Source organism: Gopherus flavomarginatus, chromosome 2, assembly GCF_025201925.1.
Source record: "Gopherus flavomarginatus isolate rGopFla2 chromosome 2, rGopFla2.mat.asm, whole genome shotgun sequence".
NCBI classification, from domain to species: Eukaryota; Metazoa; Chordata; order Testudines; family Testudinidae; genus Gopherus; species Gopherus flavomarginatus.
This window is the reverse complement of record NC_066618.1, coordinates 212,207,202-212,229,648: the sequence shown is the minus strand read 5'-3', so window position 1 is coordinate 212,229,648 and position 22,447 is coordinate 212,207,202. Positions and strand designations below refer to the sequence as shown.

The following is a 22,447-nucleotide window of genomic DNA, read 5'->3' as shown; positions in this document are numbered from 1 at the left end:
GGGGGCTCAGGGCTGGGGCGGACAGTTGGGTGCGGGGTTGTGAAGGCTCCGGCTGGGGGGGTGGGGTCTGGGATGGGGCCAAGGATGAGGGGTTTGGGGTGCAAGAGAGTGCTCCAGGACTACAGTGGGGAGAGAGAGGACTCCCCCCACAGCTCTAGCTCCCCACAGCAGCACCTGGGCTGGGGGGAAGAGGCACCTCTCCCACTGCGTCAGCTCTGGGGCTGGGGCTGCGGGATAGGTGCCCCTTCCCTGGACGTGGCAGATTTGGGCAGAGGCTGGGTTTGAGCCAGGCGAGGGATGCCCTGGCCACAGCAGGTCTGTGGCTGAGTTGTGGCCAAGGGCTGGGTGCCACGGCCACGGCAGGTCCAGCCATGACTGCATTCGGGCCACCACTCCCCCAGCTGCGCAGCTTACAGGAACTTAGGTCACGGTATTGCCACCCTTACTTCTGCACTGACTTGGGAACTGGGTGGCCAGAGAGCGGCGGCTGTTGGCCAGGCACCCGGCTCTGAGGCAGCACCCCACCAACAGTAGCACAGTAGTAAGGGTCTGAATACCATACTATGCCACTCTTATTTCTGCCCCGCTGCCTTCAGAGATGGGTGGCCGGAAGTGGCGGCTGCTGACTGAGGGCCCTGCCCTTACATGGCCTTGGGAAAGTCCATGGAGAGGAGCAGGGTGTGCGCTATTCCCCGATGAGTACTGCTGTGGGGAAAAAGTCTCTGGCTCTCAGTGCACCAGATGTGAACACATCTGAGTGGAATACCACTTGAAGAACTACACAAATTACTGAAAAAACAACAACTAGAGGTGCATATTGCTAACTTAAGAAAAGTTGGCTTATTGATTCTTGTTTCATCAGTGTTACAATCAAGAGAAGAATTGGAGTAATGAAGCAACAGAGGGTCAGGATCCTCAATTGGTGTAAACTTGGTGCAGCTCCACTGAAGTCAATGGAACTACAAGGATTTACGTGAGCAGAGAAGCTGGCCAAAAGTTTGCAGTGAAGTAAACGTAGATGGGCTACAGTCAGGACTAATTATTCAACAGGAAAAACATTGTATCATGTTAAGGATTTGTCTTGATCCAAGAAAAGAAATGTCAGTGTTAAGGACACAGGACCAGATATTTTTAGGCATGTAGAAATACAGATAGGCACCTAATGGGGTTTTCAACAGCAAGAGATAGATGCTTGGACCCAGATACTTGATTTCAATGGGAGTTAGGTGCCTAATTACCTTTTGAGGATTGGGGTCCTAGATGATTTTGAAAATCCCATTAGCTCCACCTATCTGCACCTTTAGGCACCTAAATGTTTTTGAAAATCTGTCTGAGAGCGCTCATAAGGCTGCGAGTTTGCCACGGAAGTCACAGGTTTCATGACCTCCGTGACTTCTGTGGTGGCCACCACCCCGCCCCCCCAGCAGCAGAAGGAGCTTGAGTGGGGTGCTGGTGGTTGGCGTGTGGGAGGGGGCGAGGGCTCTGCGTTGCGCTAACCTTGCGGTTGGGGGGGGGCTCCCCAGAAGCAGCAACATCCCTCTGCTCCTTGGGGGAGATGTAACCAGGGGGCCTTGCACGCTGCCTCTGCCTGCAGGCACCACCCTCACAGCTCCCATTGGCCACAGTTCCTGGCCAATGGAAGCTGCGGAACCAGCGCTCAGGGAGGCAGTGCACAGAGCTGCATGGTCACACCTATGCCTAGGCATGTTGCCACTTCCAGGGAGGCATGGAGCTGGGTAAGGAGCCTGCCAGCCCAACCAACGCCTGCCCCCAAAGTACCACTGCAAGTCCCAGGCCATGTGGTGCCACCTGCTCCCCCCCGCCCTGAGCACTTGCAGGGGTCCTGGGCCGCATCCCACTGTCCGCCTCCCCAAGCACCAAAGGGGATCCCAGCCTCCCCTCCCCAGCGCCCACAGCACACCCCCGGGCCACATCTCTCCCCAAGATGTAGTCAGGAGTATATAGTACAAGTCATGGATAGGTCATGGGCTATGAATTTTTGTTAACTGCTCGTGACCTGTCCATGACTTTTACTAAAAATACCCAGGACTAAAATGTAGCCTTACTCATAATGCAAACTCTGCATAATGAGTGAACCCATTTCATTCTTAATTGGCCCTGTTGTGCCTCAGTATCAGGATATGTAATTGGCTTTCTGTTCTGAAGCCACATGAGAGGAGCTCTTTACATAATAACTAGGGTAAACCAGAGTCCATTGAAGATTAAGTTCTGTGTGAAGCATTCTGTGAGAAATTCCCAGTCTTTACTACACAAATCTTTCAAGATAAATTTTAAGATTCTTATGACAGCATAAATAGCAAAATGTTGTTCACACCTGATGGAAAACAATGCAAAGTCTTGGTGTTATATGTCCAAATCAAAAGCACGACACCATCCAAACTACTAATCTTATGAGAAAGAGGGAATTTGTGAACTCTAATACTTTAGTTTTTGTTTAGTTTTAGCGAGGTCATTTTGAAACGTAACTATTAACTTAATGTAATTTTATTTTTAAATTATCATACTTTAAGATAGATTTTGGCCAAAATATAAAATAGGAATGTGGTTTACAATTTTGAAAGAATTTATACTTAGTATTGGAGCTGACAGCATTTGGTCCCATGTTAAAGAAGCTAAATCAAACTCCTAGAAAGCCAGATTTTAGATGAGAACATTGACACAATGGAACCACTTGAATTCTTGGCACTATCTGCTCCCTTCTATTCAGTTTCTTCCATTCCCAAGCATTTGAAACAGTAAGTGTTTTCTGGATGCAGTTCAATGTCATTTAACAATAAAATGCACAATATTTCTCTATTATCCAAGAACTAATGTATCACAGAGCCAATTTTTTCTCCTTTAAGGCAGTCAGAGGTCATCCAACTTCAGCTGGTGTCCTAAAGGTGATATTTTATCAAGAGGAATGGACAAATATAAGATTGAAAACATAGCAACATGTGTTAAAGTAGGGTTTATGCAATTTCATATAAATTTCTAGAAGCTTGATGTGTGTCCAAAAACTTCGCTTCATCCACCAAATCAGTTTTTATTCCTAACAAAACATACTGCTACCAAGCATGATGCTGTTGAATGTTGTCCCCTCTCCCCGCATTTATCTAGGGGTACTTCCATGTTGATTTCACAAGTTCTTTCTGATTATCTGCATTTCGTTTATATTATATAAATTTGAACTTGAATTTATTTCTGAAGATGATAACATCAGGGTCTTGTCCACAATAATACCAGAGCTTCATAGACATTTTTCACACTGTGAATAGCTACATGTGAATTAATTTTCTTCCTGTGAAGTTTGTTCTCCCCACGCCCATGAAAAATGGGCAAACAATTAAGTGTGGTATGTTTCCCAAATCCATGAAAATGTGACTTTTGTGACTTTTTTTTTTTGCCTGTGATGATAGAATTTTTGCAGAACTCCAGACTGCAGCATGCATAATGTAACGTGATTAATTCGTTGTTTAGCGTTTTGAAAGTGTCCAGCAAATCACTGATTTACTATGCTGACATTACATAATGGATCAGCCTATGAAGTTTGGAAATGTGTAACAGTACGCAATTTACTAAAACTCCACATGCTATTGCTGTGTGAGTATTTGCATGAATGTTTGATCTAATTATTTTACAAAGGGAAAATCCTGTCCCCTGCCACATGTGTGTGTGTGCGTGTGTGTGTAGGGCAGGGGAAGGCTACATTCCCAGAGTGGTGCTTTAAAGGGCTTGGTCCATGGCACCAGGCTGGGTGCTTTGAGGGCAGGAAAAGGCTGTGGCTGGTGCTGAGGTGTTTTGTTTTGCAGCAGGTCCACTTCCAAAAAATTCTAACTCTAATACATCTTTCAGCAGAGGGGCTGTAGTAAGGTAACAGCATTGTGTCCAGAAACTAGACTTGTTTAATGACTAAGAACCTGATCTGGGTATCAAAACTAGACTTGTTTAATGACTAAGATCCTGATCTGGGTATCAAAGAGTAGGAAGGGATGATTTGGTATCCATATATTTTAATCTAGGTTCTTATACTGGCACCCATCACTATAGTTCCTCTATCTGCATAATAGAAATTTCTAAGTTATCTGACTATTAAGTAAAAAAACTTAGCACTTGCAGACCAGGGAGTGGTTATATTATCACTAATAAACAGCACAGGCTTCCCTTTAGCTAGTTGTTCAATTCCTGAGACTGCATTTAACTTAACTTTTACTCCAGCTAACACAATACATGGAAAATGGTTTGCAGAGTCAGTAGTTTTGTACCCCACCCCCCAAAATAATTTGAGAAGTTCACAAAGCCTCAGACTCCAAGGGTACATCTATACTGCTGCTGGGACCATGCTTCCCATCTGAAGTAGGCAGACATATGCTAGTTCTATTTGCGTAGTGTGGCTCAGGCTAGCTACCTGAGTACAGACGCTGGGGGTCTGGATGGGTTTGTAGTCAGACAGCTGGCCAAGCTGCCAGCTGTTCTATCCCTGCTGCACTGCTATTTTTAGCACACTAACTCAAGCAGACCTGTCTTTCTACATAAGCTGCGAAGCATGTTTCTACCTGCAGTGCAAATGTACCCAAAGAGTCACCAATCTCAAACTTAGAGTTCCAGTTTCACCAAAAACTGGCACTGTACATCAGCAGCTAAGCTTTTGAAGTACTCTTGGCTGGGATCAAAGCTGCTCTCCATGAAAGAAAAACTATTAATAATTTTGGGAAAATATAGTATTATAAATAGATTCCAAGGCTTTTTTCCTGCAAATCAATGGAATTATTGTAATTAAAAATCAAGAACCTCTTGTGTGGAAGATCTCACATGCTCTGTGGTGTTTCCCGGCTTCAGAGTACACATAGGAAATGCTTTCATGAAAACTGAGTTATAAACTAGGATTATAAAAACAGATTAAGATTTGCAGAAGGTGTCAACCCAGTCTGCATATACTCACCTTCACACACACACATACACCTCTGCACCTACTCCACCCCCTCACAAGCATCATGAGTCTTCTTGCATGACCTTGAAATCAAATCCCTCTCCCACCCCCTATACTGTGGGCCTGCATTCAGACTTTCTGCCTTCAGCTTGCTACAGACTAGCTTTAATAATGTGTGTATGCCACAGGAAGTTAGTTTTCAACAGACAGTCACGCTTCAGTAAGTCTCTGAATCACTCATTTCTTTCCACATATCCATGCGAAAAGTTGTGGAATATTATTGTGAAGTTAACCCATTAAAGACACAAGCCTGCTATTACACACGGATAAATCAGAAGTAGCTCCATTAAGATCAATGAAGTTTCAAAGTTATAAAATTGGTTTAAGTGGCAGCCAAATCAGGTATTTAGCAGGAAACAGAAGCAGCACATCTGGTGAACTGAAGGAGAACAGTGGCAGGATGGTAAATGAGGAGTGATCGTGAGGGATCTTAGACTAGGAAAAACTGAGTAGACATCACTCCTCACTGCCAAGCAATGTGGTGTTTATTCATCCCATCATATCTTCTTACGGTATAAGGCTGCACTGAAGGCTCATAAAATGAATGGTACCTTTTCCTTTTCACCAACAAAGTTGTGCCTGCTCACTAGCAATTAGGATCCCTAAAAGCAGCTGTAGTAAGTGGAGCCAGGGGCTTTATCTTTAGTAGCACATATTATGCATGAACACATATGACTGTGAGGAGAATGGCTGAGCACATATAGCAGGTTACATAAATCCCAAGCATTCAAAGAAGGAAGTCGGAGGTAAAAGCTTAGGTTCTGCTTTGTAGCAGCAATGAGTGTAGTTTCGTTTCAGCAAACATATACACTGGAAACTGTTCTTTATTCAAGGTTCTTTTCGTGTAAACAGCTTTCAAGTTACTCATATTTAAAACTAAAAATCACATTCTTTTTGGCAAATTTCTTGGTAATAGTTTAGAACTTTTAATTGAAGCAATGGGGATTAATTTCTCTGACTTGGTTACAATCATAATTTATGTAAATACGTTTAAGTCTGAGTGAATCTTGAACCAGATCTGCATTCTGAAACTGCTTATCAGTAGTACTTGCGTATATTCGCCATCCTTAAAAATGTACCATTTAATTTTATAACCATACAGTTTTGGATTAGAAGACTAATGATTTACATAAATCTGTTTACGCATTTCCATTTTCATGGGTGTTATATAATGTATTGTGCTATTTATTTGCAATATGATAGCACAATTATGATTTTATTTACACAATTACTCCGATAAAGTCTGGATACAGCAAATGGAGAAAAATATTGCTATCTAGAAAATCTCAATCATATATTAAAAGTTACTAAAATTAGATGTATAAGTTCACAACTAAAAAGTCCTAATGAAATTTCAAATTGAGATGGAAGTGTGAGAAAAGAGACTATGATTAGCTAAGAACTATGACAACCTCTTTTTAGGCACACTTTTAATTAAGGCAGAGAGGAGAGAATACAGTTTAAGAAAGATATAACTGGCGTAGATGTATTTTGTCTCTGTGGAAGAAGCTACAGGATGTTTGCCTGTAATATAAAGTAATTGCTAACAGTTACAATAGTAATTTAAGCTGTGTACAGGTGGATCCCTGTATCTACATGGAGTTCACTGCAGAATTAGGACCTTAGTTTGCAACCCATACATCTTCCTCTTGGTTTGTGCCAGTGGAAAAATTCTTTGAGGTCATATTGTCTTCATTTTTGCTACATTAACACCCTGTAGGCGGCTGGCGTGCTGAGACCACTGCCTATCATGCTGACCAATATTATTTTATTGTTTCCTTATACTCCTCTTTCCGTCTATCTGCTGTCTCTTGTCTTATACTTAGGCTACATCTATACTATGAACTAGGAGTGTAATTTCCCTGCTTGCGTACATGGAGCTCACACACAACTATAAATGGCAGTGTAGCCATAGTAGCATGGGAAGCGGCAGCAGAGGCACAGCTTAGAGGTGCCAAGTACATCTGAAACCACCGAGTTTCAGGCGAGTTTGCACTTGGCCTGTCTATCCAGGCCTCCACTGCCACTGTCTGTGCTACCACAGCGGCACTGCTGTTTATAGTTGTGTTAGCTTAACGAGAACTAGCACAAGTATGTGCACACGAGCAGGGGGATGATGCTTCTAGCTCGTAGGATGAGAATGTAGAGTCTCTGGGGAAGGAACAGTCTTTTTGTTCTTGGTACAATGCCTAGCACAATAGGGCTTGGTCCATGAATGGGTTTATGACAGGGTAGCTGGTCTCTGTGGATAGACTGAGCCCAGCGCCCCTGGACTGGAGCAGGTGAGCCTAATCAAGCTAATTAGAGAGGTCTGGGCTACCCCAGGCCTATACAGGGCTGCTAATAGGCAACTGGGAATGAAAGACTGAGACAGACTGAACTCTGGGCAGCAAAGGTCATACTGGAGTCGCGTTAACTCCTGTGGTGAGTCCCTGGAACAAGGTGGAGCCAGAGTATCAGGAAAGCAATCCTGTGGCTGTTGCTCCAAGCCAAAAGCAGAGCTGGCTGAGGGAAGGAAGCTGCCAGGAGCTGGAGTGGCAGAGATCCCTGGGACGGGTGGCCCTGAAGCCTAGGGGCTAGCTATTGACTTAAGATTGTGTTCTGTTTGTTTAACCTTTGTTATAAAAGAATAAACGTCCTTGCCTGGGAGTGGCAGTGCATGCTTGGAGATGAGGTGCAGCAGCAATGGTACCCAGGGACAGGATTTCTGAGCATTATAATAATACAAATAATTAGGTTGGGTGGTGTGTGGCAATAAAGTGTACCACAAAATGGGAAGCTGAGGTCAGTTCCTCATTCTTAGGTTGGCAGTAGGTGTTGGGAAAGTGATATCTTCTTCCATCTGATGATTCTTCTTTGTTTACATATTTTTGTGTATGTAATGTGTGTAGCATGATTTGTTTTTAACATATAATTTAATATAAGATGATGAAAAGCTTATTTTCCAATTACTTTTATAAACTGGTTGAAGAGTTTCAGCCCTGGAAGCCCAATCAAAATAAGGAGGATTTCAAGGAGAGATTTAAAGGGTGAGGTTGTTTGGTGTCCAAGATCAGGGAGTTAATTAGTCATGTTGCTTGTATATTAAGAATGAATGAGGCAGTCACCAGACCCCAATCCTGCAAACACTTATGCAAATACTTAACTTTATGCATGAATAGTCCCCGCTGAACTTTGTGCTGGATTAGGTGCTGCTTTGGACACATCTGAATCTAAATGTATGACAAGAAACCTTCGGTGTACATTATAGGATTAAGTTGTAACCTTAACAAAAGTATATGTTTAAGTGACTGAAATGTCTCTTTCTTGGTATTAGAGTTAGTTGTGTCTAATATTGCCTCTTATTCTTTATTCTGGAGTTATATGGAGACATGACTGACTAGTGTGGAAAGTCTGAGGGCAATACCCAGCTGATTCTACAGCAGAAAGAGAAGGGAATGAAAAATGCTTAAAAGCAGTTGCACAATCAGATTATTATGGGTATTTCAGCCTTTAAGCTGTGAATGAATAAGGTTCATTCATTGGTTCCATATACTCCTGGGGAAATTCTGCTCCACTGCGCATGTGCAGAATTTATATCTGTGACACTGACACCCCAATATTCACTACTGTCATGTAATTAGGATATGCTTTGTACAGAGTATGTCTTGTGAGGTATCATTCTAAAAGTCTTGATCTGCTAGACATTAATCTCTCATTGGATTGTATGTGTTATCTTTGTATATGAAGTTTCAGTATGTGTGTTACACTGAAACATGTTATGAGGTTGAAAACACGCACAAGCAGCCTTTCAGGTACAACAGTAAAAAGGTCAAACAATGTTAATGGCTTATTGAGGAAATGAACACAAGCAAGGATTACCTCAGGACCTGTGTACAATAGAAACCTGTCAGAGACAGCACTACACAATGGGAACTTCTGACCCAGGTCACAGCAAAAGAGCTTTCAAGCAAGTGGGGAGAAGATACAAAAGGGGGACAATGACATTGGGGCAGGACCTCAGTCTCCCTGCAACAAAACACCTGGAAACTCCTGATGGGCAAGGACTGAACTGTTGGAAGTGATGGTCCTAGGCTAGAAGGCTCGTTAGCTGTGTATGAAAACCTGGGAAAGCCAAAGCAACTGGTGCCTTAGGAGTCAGCCAGCCAGTTTATCACTCAGGGTGAGAATTTGCTAATTTATATCCTATCTATCTAGTGTGTTATCCTCAATTTGCGTTTTTTGTTTATTTATAAGGTAATCTGCTTTGATCTGTTGGCTATCCATTATAATTACTTAAAATTAGGATGAACATACAGCAAGTGTGAAAAATCAGGACAGTGAGTGGGAGGTAATAGAAGCCTATATAAGAGAGACCCAAAATTCAGGACTGTCCCTATAAAATCGGGACATCTGGTCACCCTACTTAAAATCTACCTCTTGTACTTAATAAACTTGTTTTTGTTTTTAAACCAGTTTGTGTAAATCATAACTGGGGGGCAAAAAGCTGTGCATATCTCTGTCCACAGTGAAGGAGAAGGCAAATTTCATTTAGCTTACACCGTACAGTTGTCGGTGCAGCACAGGACAATACCATTTTGGGTTTACTCTCCAGAAGGGGAGTGCACTTGAGTGCTGGGCAAAATTCCTTAGGTGAAAGCCTTCCCATGCAGCACTGATTTCAGTGTCTGTGTCTTTCTGCAGGGGGGTGTGTCCGTACCTATGTGTGTGCTAGAGGAGGCTTGAGGGCCGGGCTTGGCAGGTCAGGGTGAGGGAGCCCAGCCTGCTGGAACAGGCGGGCTCAGTGCTATCCCAGTACATCAGGTGGCACCCCAGAAGGGGTGGCCGGGGAACCCATCACAATGTCCTCTGCAGATTTCTTTGCTTCCCAGAAGAAAAATGACTTTCTGATGGGGAAGCAAAGGGAAGCCACAAGAGCAGTCATGCAATCCTCCCCAGCAGTATGTTTCGCTTGCCCAGGGCAGCCAGCAGAGAGGTAAATCACTGTGGGGGCAGGAGGCAGAGCTGGGGAAAACCTGGCTGGTGGCTCCTACCCTGTGCTGGGCTCCAGTGTTAGTCCTGGCTGGGCTGATGAGGACGGGACTTCCTCTTCCCCTGCATGGCATCCAGGGCTGGGTCAGACCCACCCCTAGATTTCTCCCCTGGCTACAGGAAGCTCTGCAAAGTCCTTCCTTCCCCCCTCCCCCTGCTTCCTACACCCATTGCTCCTCAGCTGCAGGTGGAGGGATCCCTTTACAGGGAGCTGCTCACCATTCGCCCAACCCCTGTGCATACAGAAGCCTTCATACCCAGACCCTCCCAGCAAGCCACATACCCCACACACCCAGAACCCCCCCGGATGAGCCCCAGTCTCCCTGGACCTGCACCACCCCAACAAACCATCCAGATCCCCTTGCCAAGCTCTGTCCCCCCCCCCACAACCAGACCCCTCCGCCCCCGCTGAGCCCCAACCACCTTCACTGGACCACCTGCAGAGTCCCATTACCACTGCACCCAGAACTGTCTCCTCCCCCCCCCCCGACCCCGCTGCAACAAGCCCCTGTGTATCCAGATTCCTCTCCATACCCGGATCCCCCACTGAGCTGTCTGCACCCAGATGGTCCCACACAGAACCCTCTGAACCCAGACCTGGATCTCCCCCACACTAAGTCCCTCCACACTTGGATCTTGCCTTGCTGAGCTTGCCTGACCACTCCTGGTGCACCTGGCATGGAGGAGCAGGGCCCTGGGTTGTTTCTAGGGCAGGCTTCGTCTTGGCACTATGTCAGGGTTTGATGCAGCCTCACCTCCGAGTCTGTGTCCCAGGGGAGGGCGGGAAGCTGCACAGTGATCTCTCACCTCAGTGCAGCCGGTGGCCTGTGCTCTTTAGTACCATGCTGGAGCCTCCACATTTATTTGACAAATAACATTTGCAGAATTTTAAAATACTGTGTGCAGAATTTTAAATTTTTGGGTGCAGAATTTCTTATTTTTTGGCACAGATTGCCCTCAGGAGTAGTTCCATATTTTCCTAACTTAGTTTTGGAGGATATTTTAGCATTCACTCTTACTAGAACATTCAGGGCTCAGTAATCTTTTTCTAAAAGATATGTTTTAGTTTAAACAAATTTAATTTATGGAAGTCCTATGGCCTCTATTATACAGGAGATCAGACTAGATCAGTGCTCCATTCTGGCTTTATAATAACCTATGAACCCAGCATAGCTCCTAGCACAGCCTGCAGTCCCATCAGCCAAGATACTGGAGCCAGCGCTGAGCTAGTACAGATAACTTTGCCAGCAACAGTCAGGGGCTGATCGATTGTGATTCAGTGTGATCCAATTCTGAAAGAACAGGGAGATGAGTATAACCTGTCCCATAAACTCTGATTTAATGCTGAATTCATCATTCACATCTTTAAGAAGTATCTAGATATAGCATCCAAGCAAGAATCTCATGAAGCAGAGCTTTCATGACTTCTGTCTGATGGTTTTTTGCTACTTAACAAAAACCGAGGAAAAAATCCCCAGGACTTTCAGTGGCTATGTTAGTTGTATCAACACTATATTAAAAAGACTTCTGTGAATTTTCTTGTTCTGTTTGAAATATGCTCACTATAAATGAAGCATCAGGAATAAACCTGCATTAGGAATTCATTAAGTTTCTCAGTTTAATACATTCTAGAAGAACATTCAGGTTCTCAATAGGCCAACCATACAATTTACCAAAAAGTAAAGATTCAGAATTCTTTCATTATGGACTATTCAAATTAATCATCTATAATAAAAATGTTCTGCAAGGAGCTATATTTATTCTTCACCTGCAGGGGCTGGATACAGTTTTAGTTCTTTACTTTAAACAATTTTAGCCATTAGAAATCTTGTAGTACACAGACTATTCATATTTGTGCTATACGTTTTATTGGAGATAATACATCAAGATAAAACATTTTGTTGTGACTTCAGAATATGGGTGATACACAAGTCTGGTAAGCAGACCTGGCTCCAAGAGAAAGCTGTATGGAACTAAATTTAAAGGCTAGTCTAAACAAAGTCTTCTTACAGCCAGAGTTCAGCAAACAAAGCTGATTCTTACAGAACATCTGAGCCTAGTTTTTCTAAAGCTAAAGAGAGACTTTAATTTCCATTATTACAGTTATTTCCTTTAATGGATAAATTAAAGCTTCAGGTTAACCTCTCTCTCTCCAAGAGCACAATCTCTGCAGCAAATTCAGAAATCTGCTGAAGGGAAGACCTGAGCAGAGTATACAGCTTCTCTAGAGTGGAAAACTATTGTGGGCCCAATCCAATTCCTGCTGAAATAAAGAGACTGCTGACTTCACTGTGATTAGATCAGGTCTTATATGCACCATTGTATATTTAAATTATAAATGAATGGAAGGTCTCCAACAAAGAGAGCATAGTGGATATTAGATTTTGCCATTTGATGTAATGCGTTACACATTTTATAGTGATTTGCATTTGAAGAGCTCTAAGAACTTTACAAACACTAATTAAGATTTATAACAACCTCTGTGTGGGGTAGGAATTATCCTATCTTTATTTAGATGGAAAAAGAATCAGTGAGGTTAAGTGACTTAACCAAAGCCAGTGACAGAACAAGAATAGAACTAAGATCTCCTGGTTCCCACTCCCCAATCTATTAGAAACTATATATGTGGCTTCCTGTCCAGTTAAAGATACCTGGCATTCAAATTACCAACATGATAGCCACAAACAGCAGTTGCTTCTCGTTTGAATACAGAGAGATGGGTGAATTAATGTGAAAATATGCTTGACTGGCCTAGACCTCCCCCGGTCATCTTGCTTGCTTAGTGAACACAAACATGAGCTTTTTCTAAATGCTCTTTAAATTATATATAACTGCTTAATATCCCTAATCATTAAAGGGCAGTTCTACTCTGAAAATGGAATGTGTGTCTGTCAATTTGTGTATCAGATGTGCTCAGTCTAAAAGTGAAGAGACTTTTCTCCTCTCCTCTCAGCTGCCCGCACTGCAAGCTGGACTCTTAGGCTCCTTACTAAATGTTTACTCTGACCCACTAGCACACATTAAAACTAAAAATTGTCTCATTTTACTTGCTAAAAACACATTTTTCCTGGTGTGGATTTACCTGAGGTCATTTTCCATTATTGTATAACCAGGTAAATTCATATCTGATTTGTTGTCCGTTATTCCTTTTAGGGGTCTTTCAAGCTGGGTCACTTTCAGACGATATATACATAGTCTAATGAAAATTGCTCAGTTGAATCCTGACTATAGGAGAGTTCTTCCCTCCCCCTGAATCCATCTAGTAAAAGGAGATGACCCTTTTGGCATACATGGAAAAAAAAAATAAGAAACCACTGCAGAATTTTGGGAAAGAGGCCTGGTTATTTTAGAAAGCCAGCAGAAAATTCGGCCTCTTCAGGAGGTCTCTCAGTAATTCAGACTAATTATTTACAAGCAAGGTCACAACTGACAATAAAGCAAACAAGATTATGTACATGTGGAGTACTCCTTCAATCAGTGAAGAGTAGTTCTCTGAACAGCAGCTGCTCCCCTCTCAGGAGACTGTCCTCTTTATAAGTGCTGTTAGAAACTGGGTGCAGCTGACCTGCTTCCTTTCTGTGAACTCCTTTGGGTCCTACTTGTAACTCTCCAGACAAAGGCAGGGAACCTGAGCTTGCAGGGCATTAGGGGAGGAAATCATAACCAGGAAGCCTTTTTTTGGGCTAACAGATGTGCACCCCCTTCCCACTGACAAGTTATGAATGGAGGCAATAATCAATAGCAACCATTTCATGTTTTCAGCAGCTGCTCTGAATTAGAAAAGTAAGGTAGAGTTTGTTGTATTGCTATGTTAAAGATTCATCTCAGAAAAAGCACCATTGTAAGTAGCATATAGTACACCACTTTCTGCCTCACACATTTGTGCATCCCTAGGAAAGAAAATCTTATTCCTTCGAGCAGAATATTCCAAGATCTCTTGTAGACAGAGGTAGAAAAAAAATCTGATAATGCTACTTCAGAGATTAATGAGGTTATATGAGAGCAATACAGAGCTCACCTTCTTGGACTTCAAAGACTGAAGAATCCTGAAGCAGTGTACCATTGTTAAGGTCAAACTAGTCATTTCTGCCAGCACTGACACAGATATTGCTCCAATGACCATTTTTTTTAAATGTAATGCATGCTGTTTTGTACAAGTGTACAAACTACTACAGTATGTGTATCAAGGCTGATTCCCCACTCTGGCACTTTGAGTGCAGAAGGTGTGGAGGGGGGGGCATAAGGATTCTAAAAACTAATACTGACCACTCCAGACTTCTATTAAACTCCCAAGGTTACAGCTTTTCTCTGACCTTGGATGGGTAGATGCTGCCACTACCCAAGTGCAAAAAAACCTTTTTTGGAATCCAGGAAGGCGCACTTGGGAATCCTTCCTGTGGTGTACCCTCAAGCCTTTTCACACACACCCCTCCAGGGAAGAGCTGAGAAAGAAAAAGGAAATTAGCTGTTGCCCACAGCTAATTAAACCACATATGCACAAACCTTTTAGGACACAAAAATCCAATCCTGTTCTTAAAAAGGGTAAATTTTATTAAAAAGGAAAAAAATACATAGAACTTAGGCTTTTTGCTAGGTCTTAAAAAAATACCAAAAATTAAGCATCAAGATAGCTCTCCTGAGGTTCAACTTAACGGTTTCAAACAAAACAAAAGCATTTTGGGATTAGCACAGAGGAATTCACAAGCCAATAAGAAAAATAAAAGATAAACCTAATCACCTCTTTCGAGACATTCCCTGATCTACTTACATATTCGGAGGTTTCAAATAAGTAGTCTCTAGGTATGAGCAGATGTTTTTTCATACCTGGCTTAAAGCTTCCTACAGCATAGTTCAGCCCTATTCCTGCTTTGCATCTCCTCTCTCCGGAGAACAACAGCAGCAAACAAAGGGGAAGTTTTTTCCCAATTTAAAAAAGTTATAGCCCTCCCATTGGCTCTTTTGGTCAGGTGCCCATTCCCTTCTTTTTACCTATGGGCTTTTAAAAAAAAACAAAAAAACAAACCCTTTACAGGTAAAGCAAGTAGAGAACAGCTATTAAGAGGGATATTATAGCCAACTGACTGGCTGAGTTTCCATAAAAGGGAGCTACCCTCTCCTTCATTTATCACAGAGTGTGTACCCTGATCATAGACTGATCACTTTGAGGCAATTTATTTCAGTCAGTCAATATACAGATAAATAAAAGTTCTTTTCAAACTACAAATTAAACTTCTTATTTGTACCTTTAATACAAGGGAGACCAGGTCAACAAGAGTATATGAATAAATCCAGCTTTCACTATAGTTGATAATACATTTAGGTGAATTTATTTCCCATTAATGTTGCTAGACTGAAACCACTGGAAAACGAGTTATTTATCCATAGAGCAAGTACAGCAGAAATTAGCAAGCAATTTTCTCTAGAAGAACAAATTCTCATTCCTGACCTGGAGGGACAAACTGTAGAGGTAAGAGTAACTCATTCTTTTTTTCCCCCATTCACTGCTTTACTTATTTGCTTAGTAGATGCAGATTATTCCCAAGGCCAGTAGTTGATATGTTTGGAACAAAAAACCCCACCAAAACCAACACTAAGACCATCTCATTTAACATGACTACTGCACAGAAACCTAATTTCCATTATTTCTGGTGATCACTAATGATCTACTTTGGATTCAACCCATTGACCTGAAAATGAAATGTGCCTTCAACTATTTATCTGAATTTGACTTAACATATGATCAGGATAATTTAAGAAAATAAATTGTATTTCAACTCTCACTATATTAACACATTTAAGATTTTTTTTGACAAATTAGATTCAGATCTTAAATTAATACTAGAGCTAATTCTGACCACACATTAATCTTTTTGATTTCATTGTATATTTCACGCATAACTTAACCACTCAGCCATACCAAACTCATTGCAATTCAACCTTTATATCATACTGTGCCAAGCTTGTAGGGTTTGCAAACCCTATCTTATGACCAGTAGAAATGTTGCTATACAATGAGTTCTGTCAGTCCCGAGCCAAGGAGCAGTAATCTTACACTGTGCATGCTTTTAAATCTTACATTGATCTTCATGAATTGGCTTCTCTTTCTACTTTTGTAAGAACAGACTAGAATACTGGAGGGCAACATTTACAGCCATAAGGGATATTGCATGATAACCAGTAGGCACCTAGTCCATGCTCTACCCTGCTACTGCTGTTTTCAAGGGTCAAACTTCCTTTGGAGGTAAGGCAGTTCATGCTAAGGAACTATCAGGATCTTACAATAGGGTATCTTCAGAGAAGCAAAGTTACAGGTGTGTAATTCTCTCTTTGTTTCTTACTCCCCCAAGGGCTTGGTGGTCCATTGGAGACAGAGTTTAGGATTGAGAGCAGCCACTGCAATCATTAGTAACAAGCAAAAAACACGATGTAGTATCATGTGGTCACATCAGACTAAACACCAGACCCCAACCTCTGCAGCTTTTAAATTAGACAGGATTATGACTATTCAGACCAGTAAAAACATCTGTTTAAGTATGCAGCTGCTATCTCTTCAATTGCATTTTAATGTGACTTCTAAAATTCCTTTGGTACAGGATGCACTCACAATCTGCAGTGTCTTCGTGGCAGTAGGCAATACTGTTATTTTACTTTTACTTTACTTTAAACATTTTATGTACAGCTGTGTCAGTGACAGAGTTATTGTTGCAGGAAAATGGTGCTGAGCAGTGAAAACCTTGAAGTAAAAGTCCAAGCTAGTTAGAAGTTATAGAAATATGCTTGCTCAATGATCCTCATATATAAATACTGCCAGGTTTCACTAACCTCTACCTTTTCTTCCCTCTTTCATGACTGCAAGCACCTTTACAGGTAGAAAATACTAGGTATTAAAGGGCTATAATCTAGCAGAGAAAGGTGTAACAAGAACCAATGGCTGGAAGTTGAGGCCCAATAAATTCAAATTAGAAATTAGGCACAATTCTTTTTAACGGTAAGGATGATTAACCCCACTGGAACAAGCTACCAGGGGAATGGTAGATTCTCTATCTCTTGAGGTCTTCAGATCAAGATTGGATGCCTTTCTGGAATATATGCTTTAGCCAAACACAATTTCTGGTTTACTCAGATAAATTATTGGGCTCAATACAAGGGTAACTGGGTGAAATTTAATGACCTGGGATTACAGGAGGTTTGACTAGATGATCTAATGGTCCCTTCTTGTTTTAAACTTTAGGAAACGACCATTCTTGGCAGCTAATAAAGATGGAATAAAATTTATGCAAACTTATATTATCCCAGCATTAGATCATTAGCAAAATAAATACATTTTTATATGTTTAACATTTTCAGACTCACTTCTGAAAACAAAAGCATTCCTTGTGCAGGAATATACACATACACATTTTGAAGGTTTAAAACAACATGGATCTGAGTGCAAAATAATGTCAGAAAATTGCCTTAAGTATGAAAGACACATTCTTTTTGCTAATGCCCAGACAAATCAAAATTATTGGTTTTGATTCAATATTTCCACATTGGAGACGGGGGGAGAGAATCACATTTGGGTTGAGAATAAGCATATATGGCTACAACTTGAAAGATACATTTTGATAAGTTACTAAAAACACGATATTGGAAAGTAATTCTTAGTGGTGCTATAATGTACTTCATAATTTGTAAGAGACATAATAAAATGTTACCTTTATTTTGAAATATGCCTATATAAAATTAATGTTTATAGATGAACATCTTAGGTTTAATGAATGGACAAGACAAATTAGTTTGTAACAGTTAGGTAACAGCATTGTATTGTCACTTTATAGGTAGGGTGCCCAAATGTCCCGATTTTATAGGGACAGTCCCAATTTTGGGGTCTTTTTCTTATATAGGCTCCTATTACCCCATATCTCATTTTTCACATTTGCTATCTGGTCACCCTACTTTATAGAATCATCTTTTCCTAGTTTGTGCCAGCTACTGAATGCTTTAATAATTTGGTATTCATTATACTATGAAAACAAAGTGGTAGGTAGTGGAATTATTTATAATAATTGGCTTTATATGGCATATAGTTTTGCAAGCTTTTTTTTTTAATATCTGGAATTCATTGTAAGACAGACTGCAGTTTGGGCAGTGCAGAGTTCATTTTCATGTGATCTGACCCTGGTCCATTGCAGTCTCCCATCCACCCAATGACACAAAGAAGTGTGTGTGTGTGTGTGTGTTGGGCAGGGGGTAGGGGCGGGACGATGGAAACTAGTCCACTCTGTAGGCAGGCTGAAATACTGTTGCTGAATTCAGCAAGCAGACAAAACCTCAAGGCATAGACCCCAAGGTTTGGTTCTGGCTGAATTGAACTGTACTGCAACTATGACTTCGGGTGGGGAAGATGGTGCTAAAGGATTTCACATCTCTTTTACAGCCTTCTAATTTGGGCCAACAAAAGGCCAATTCACTCATTGGCATGTGTTCAAGCAATCACCACTGGGGTTAGCCAGAACACAAGAGAACTTTGTCCATGCCACCTTCTCATGGAGTATACCCCTTCCACTGTGAGGAGCTACATTACCAAAGGATGTCCTCTACAATGTAGGACCTCCAGGTACCTGTCTGAAATGGCTTTACAGTCCCTGTACATCGGCAAAGAGCCTGACTCATAGCATCTAAGTGATTAGCAAGTCAACCAATGCAGTGAACCATAGTTAAACAAAAAAAAATCTCTTCTCTTTGGATTAGCTTCTCCATTCCTTGGCACCTATCTTCAGTGAATTAAAAGTGGGTGTAAAACACTATCACATCAAGGTGGTAGCATCTTATGCCCATTTTGCACAGGTGTAAACAAGACACATCGTGGAAATCAGTGAAGGGTTAGGCCCATTTTCTTCTGAACACTGAAAGATGCCCCTCATTTACTGGCTTTGGTCCATCGGGTCCAATGATTTATAGATACCTGTATATTGGTAGCAATGGGTGCGAGAATTTAAGGAAATAGGTATAGGTAGCAGGAATTTAAAGGCAAATATCAATTTTGTCAAGAGTCAGTTGGGTTAGCCTTTTAAAAGTTCTGTTTAAGTCAGAAGATTTACTTCTATTTCACAATTTATAATCTAGTATAAATTAGTGCTGTGGAGTAACTTATTTATTATTATTTCAGAAGCTGATAGATTTTTGACTATGAACAAAATGAAGCTATAGCTACCTACAGCTAAATAAGATGCATTATCCTAAATCCTATTTATTTTCTGGAACCAAAGGCTACTGAATGTTTATCACTGTAGACATTAAGCTTAAGGAAATCACTGCATAACCATTTCCAGTTATACAAACAAACAATCTTTATGTGCTGTGAAAGGCACATAAATGAAACAGAGTACCAGCTCATACATCATAAGATAAGAGCAGAAAATTTAAGACAGAATGAAACTCCTATTCTAAAGCAAACATGGAAATTGTTTTGCAGCACAGCTACTATAAGAAAGATAAAGGTTTACAAACTATTTCCCCAAATTTCTTATAAATTGTAAACTTCTTGTATCTAAAGTAGAAATAATACCCAGACTGATTTGTAATAAGAAAACTGATTAAAAATGCAATCCACTCAAACTTTTTCCTCTCATTTTAGGACAATGTCAAACTCCCATGATTGATTTCTAACCTCCTAGATATCCCTATTCATTACCTTATCTATGATATGGTACCAATTGTTATAAGGGAACATGAGCAAAGGAATTGCTGATTTTTCTTATTGACTGAAACAGAATCGTTGCATAAAACAATTTCCTATTTATGGATTAGGCATGTGAAAAGAAAGTTCTGTGTAACACAAGTTATCAATGGAAGATTTGTTGTCAGTTTATTGCCATCCTTGGGGGCGGGGGAAGGTGGAATTGTTTTCATTATTTTATCTCTTGCTGCAGTACTTCAGTCCCATGGTGCCTTTTTACAATGCTTAATGGTGAGAGACATCTGGACTGTCAGATAAAAGGTGTATGAAGGTATGCTACAATAAACAGAATCTGGTTCAATTAAGACAAACAACTTGTTTCCTTGGTTTTCTTTCCAATCCAAAATAGTCTGTGGGGGGGAATGTATCTAACTAGCAAGCAACTCCGCAACTTGAAATACAAGACTAATATTTTGATTGTTGAAAACAGATACTTTTTCAAAATGCTGTGTTTTTCAATTGTCAGGCTGACCAAACAGGCTTTCTGAGGCTATTATATCTTTCCAGCATTTCAGACTCCTATCTCTTTAACTGACAGGACACACTCTCAAAGCAAAAGAAACTTGAGATTAGGAAAATGAAAACTTTAAAAATTAAACCTGTCAAGTCTCTCTTATCTCTCTTCTGCTACATTGGTCAGGACCAGTTATACTAGTACCATAAGTTTTAGGGAAAAAGTGAGCTCCCCCTTACAAATGCCATTTTACACAAGTTACGTTTACGCACACCAGCCAGATTTTCTTCAGTTTCTCCCCATCCCACCAAACTACACTGAGTCCAATGCAACTCTGGTGATGATCTTTTCAGCAATGATTGTGCATCTTAAGCCTTTCGGGTCAGATACTACAAGGCGCTCAGTGGAGTTTGACTAAGGATTGCAGGAGGGGCCTGAGTGAACTCTCCCATTCAGATACTCTAGTTCTCAAGCTATCTGATGTGGGGGACCAGCAATTTTTTTCCCCAATGTGCCAGGGACCAGTGCCATATTATTATCCTATTTGACGCTCTTATGCGGAAACTTGCCATGGACTGGCAGCCAATGGCTCGCGGACCGGCACCGGTCCGTGGACCACCAGTTTGAGAAGCACTGCTCTAGATCTCTTCAATCGGCAAGTAACATTTTCAGAAGGACCTGGGTGTCTTAGAAGCCTATCCCTGAGGGAAAGCCTCTGGAACCCTTTTGAAAAGCAGAGGCAGGCTCCCCCCTCCCTGGGGCACCATGCTGTGCCCTCTCCCCGCTCTCTGGCACAGCTGCTCTCTTGCCTGCCCCCAAGGATCTTTCTCCTGACAGCAGCCACCTAGGTGACCTTTTGTTTCGAACTCACTCAAGTTTAGCCCTAGGCAGCCTCCCCTCCTCCTCCTCCGCCTGGAGACCACCAAGCCAGCTAGCAAGACTAAGCGTTTTCCTTCTCTTCCCCCGCCCCCCAAAGAGCCTTTCCAGCCCCCCTCTCTCAGCCCCCGGGCTGGAGGCTGAGCTGTCTCGCTGCCCCACAAGCAGCTGTAGCCAGGCGCACTCGGCAGCAGAGCCTGAGCCCCAGCACCCCATGCTCCCGCCAAACTCAGCCCTGCCAGCTGGCCCCGACAGCTGCTCCAGGGGGCGGAGGGGCTGGGGCTCCGCCCGGCGCTTGCTCAAGGGGACCGCAGCCTCCGCAAAGCCAGGGCCGGGCGCGGGGAGCCGCTGGCGGGCGCGCGGCGCTCCCAGGTGAGCCGCGAGGGGATGCTCAGCCCCCGCCCCAGCCCAGGAGAGCAGGGCCCGGCCCGCCTGCACCCCGGCCAGTGGGCGCGGGAGAGGGGAGCGCGTTACCTGGAGCAAACACCATGCTCGTCTCCGGCCGGGCGCCGCGGGAGGAGGCGGGGGGGCCGGGGTGCAGGAGCGGCCAGGGGTGTCGCAGGGGCCCCGGGACCTTGGACAGCTCCCAGGCGAGGCGCTTCCCGAGGGCAGGAGGCTTCTCAGCGGCGGCGGGACGCGGGCTCCCTCCACAATGCACCGCTCCAGCGGCAAGGGGAGGAGGGGGACCGGGACTCGGCGCATTTCTCGGTCCTTTGCCTGCTGCACACGCCAGTCCTGCGCAAGGAGCCAGCACAAGCCACCCCTAGCCTGGCGCAGCAGCGGGAGGAAGGGGAAGGCGGGAGAGGGAATAGCAGCGCTTCCCAGCGGGGACAAGCTAATTGCTCCTAATTAACTCCTGTCAGTGGCCTCACTGGAAGCTGCCTGACATTTAGGGGTTTGCCTTCCAACCGTCTGCAACCCTGGCTAATGGGCTCAGGCTTCGTGGGACTCCGTGAGGCTGGATTTAGTTCCCTAGGGTTAAGATTTGAGAGACTTCACAGTTGATCTCCTGGGCTGGCCGCCGTCTACCTAGGTGCTGAGGCGTTTAGGCCACGCGAATACGGAGAGAAGAAATGTGAAAGATGCTGGGAGAAGTAAAGAAGAGGTTGCTGATGCCCCAAAGAGCAAATAAAGGGTAGACAGAGACACAGTGGTGGAGGAGACAACAACTCACTAACTTTTGGACCCTCCTAATCTCTGTGGTTGTTCTGAGGGATAAAATTTAGCACCCACATTTCTCACAGAGCAATTTCTTCCCCACCCACCGTGGAATTTAGAACAACCCCTAGTCAGACAGAGATGGAACACAAATGTAGGAGAGCTGCTTGTAGACTGACCCCTAGCCCTGCGTGCCATGTTCCCATGCAGGCTGTTC

The 22,447-nt window shown here is 42.8% G+C and overlaps 1 protein-coding gene across 1 annotated transcript in view; it reads right to left on the bottom strand.

Annotated features, from left to right (window-relative positions):
• AKAIN1 (A-kinase anchor inhibitor 1) overlaps positions 1-21,610 on the bottom strand; it is a 29,379-nt gene extending 7,769 nt beyond the window's left edge. Inside the window, exon 1 of the mRNA XM_050942209.1 lies at positions 21,547-21,610. Within this exon, the coding sequence (XP_050798166.1) occupies positions 21,547-21,562 (16 nt within the window). The 5' untranslated portion in view covers positions 21,563-21,610. The remainder of the gene's footprint in view (positions 1-21,546) is intronic.
• Between the last annotated feature and the right edge of the window lie 837 nt (positions 21,611-22,447).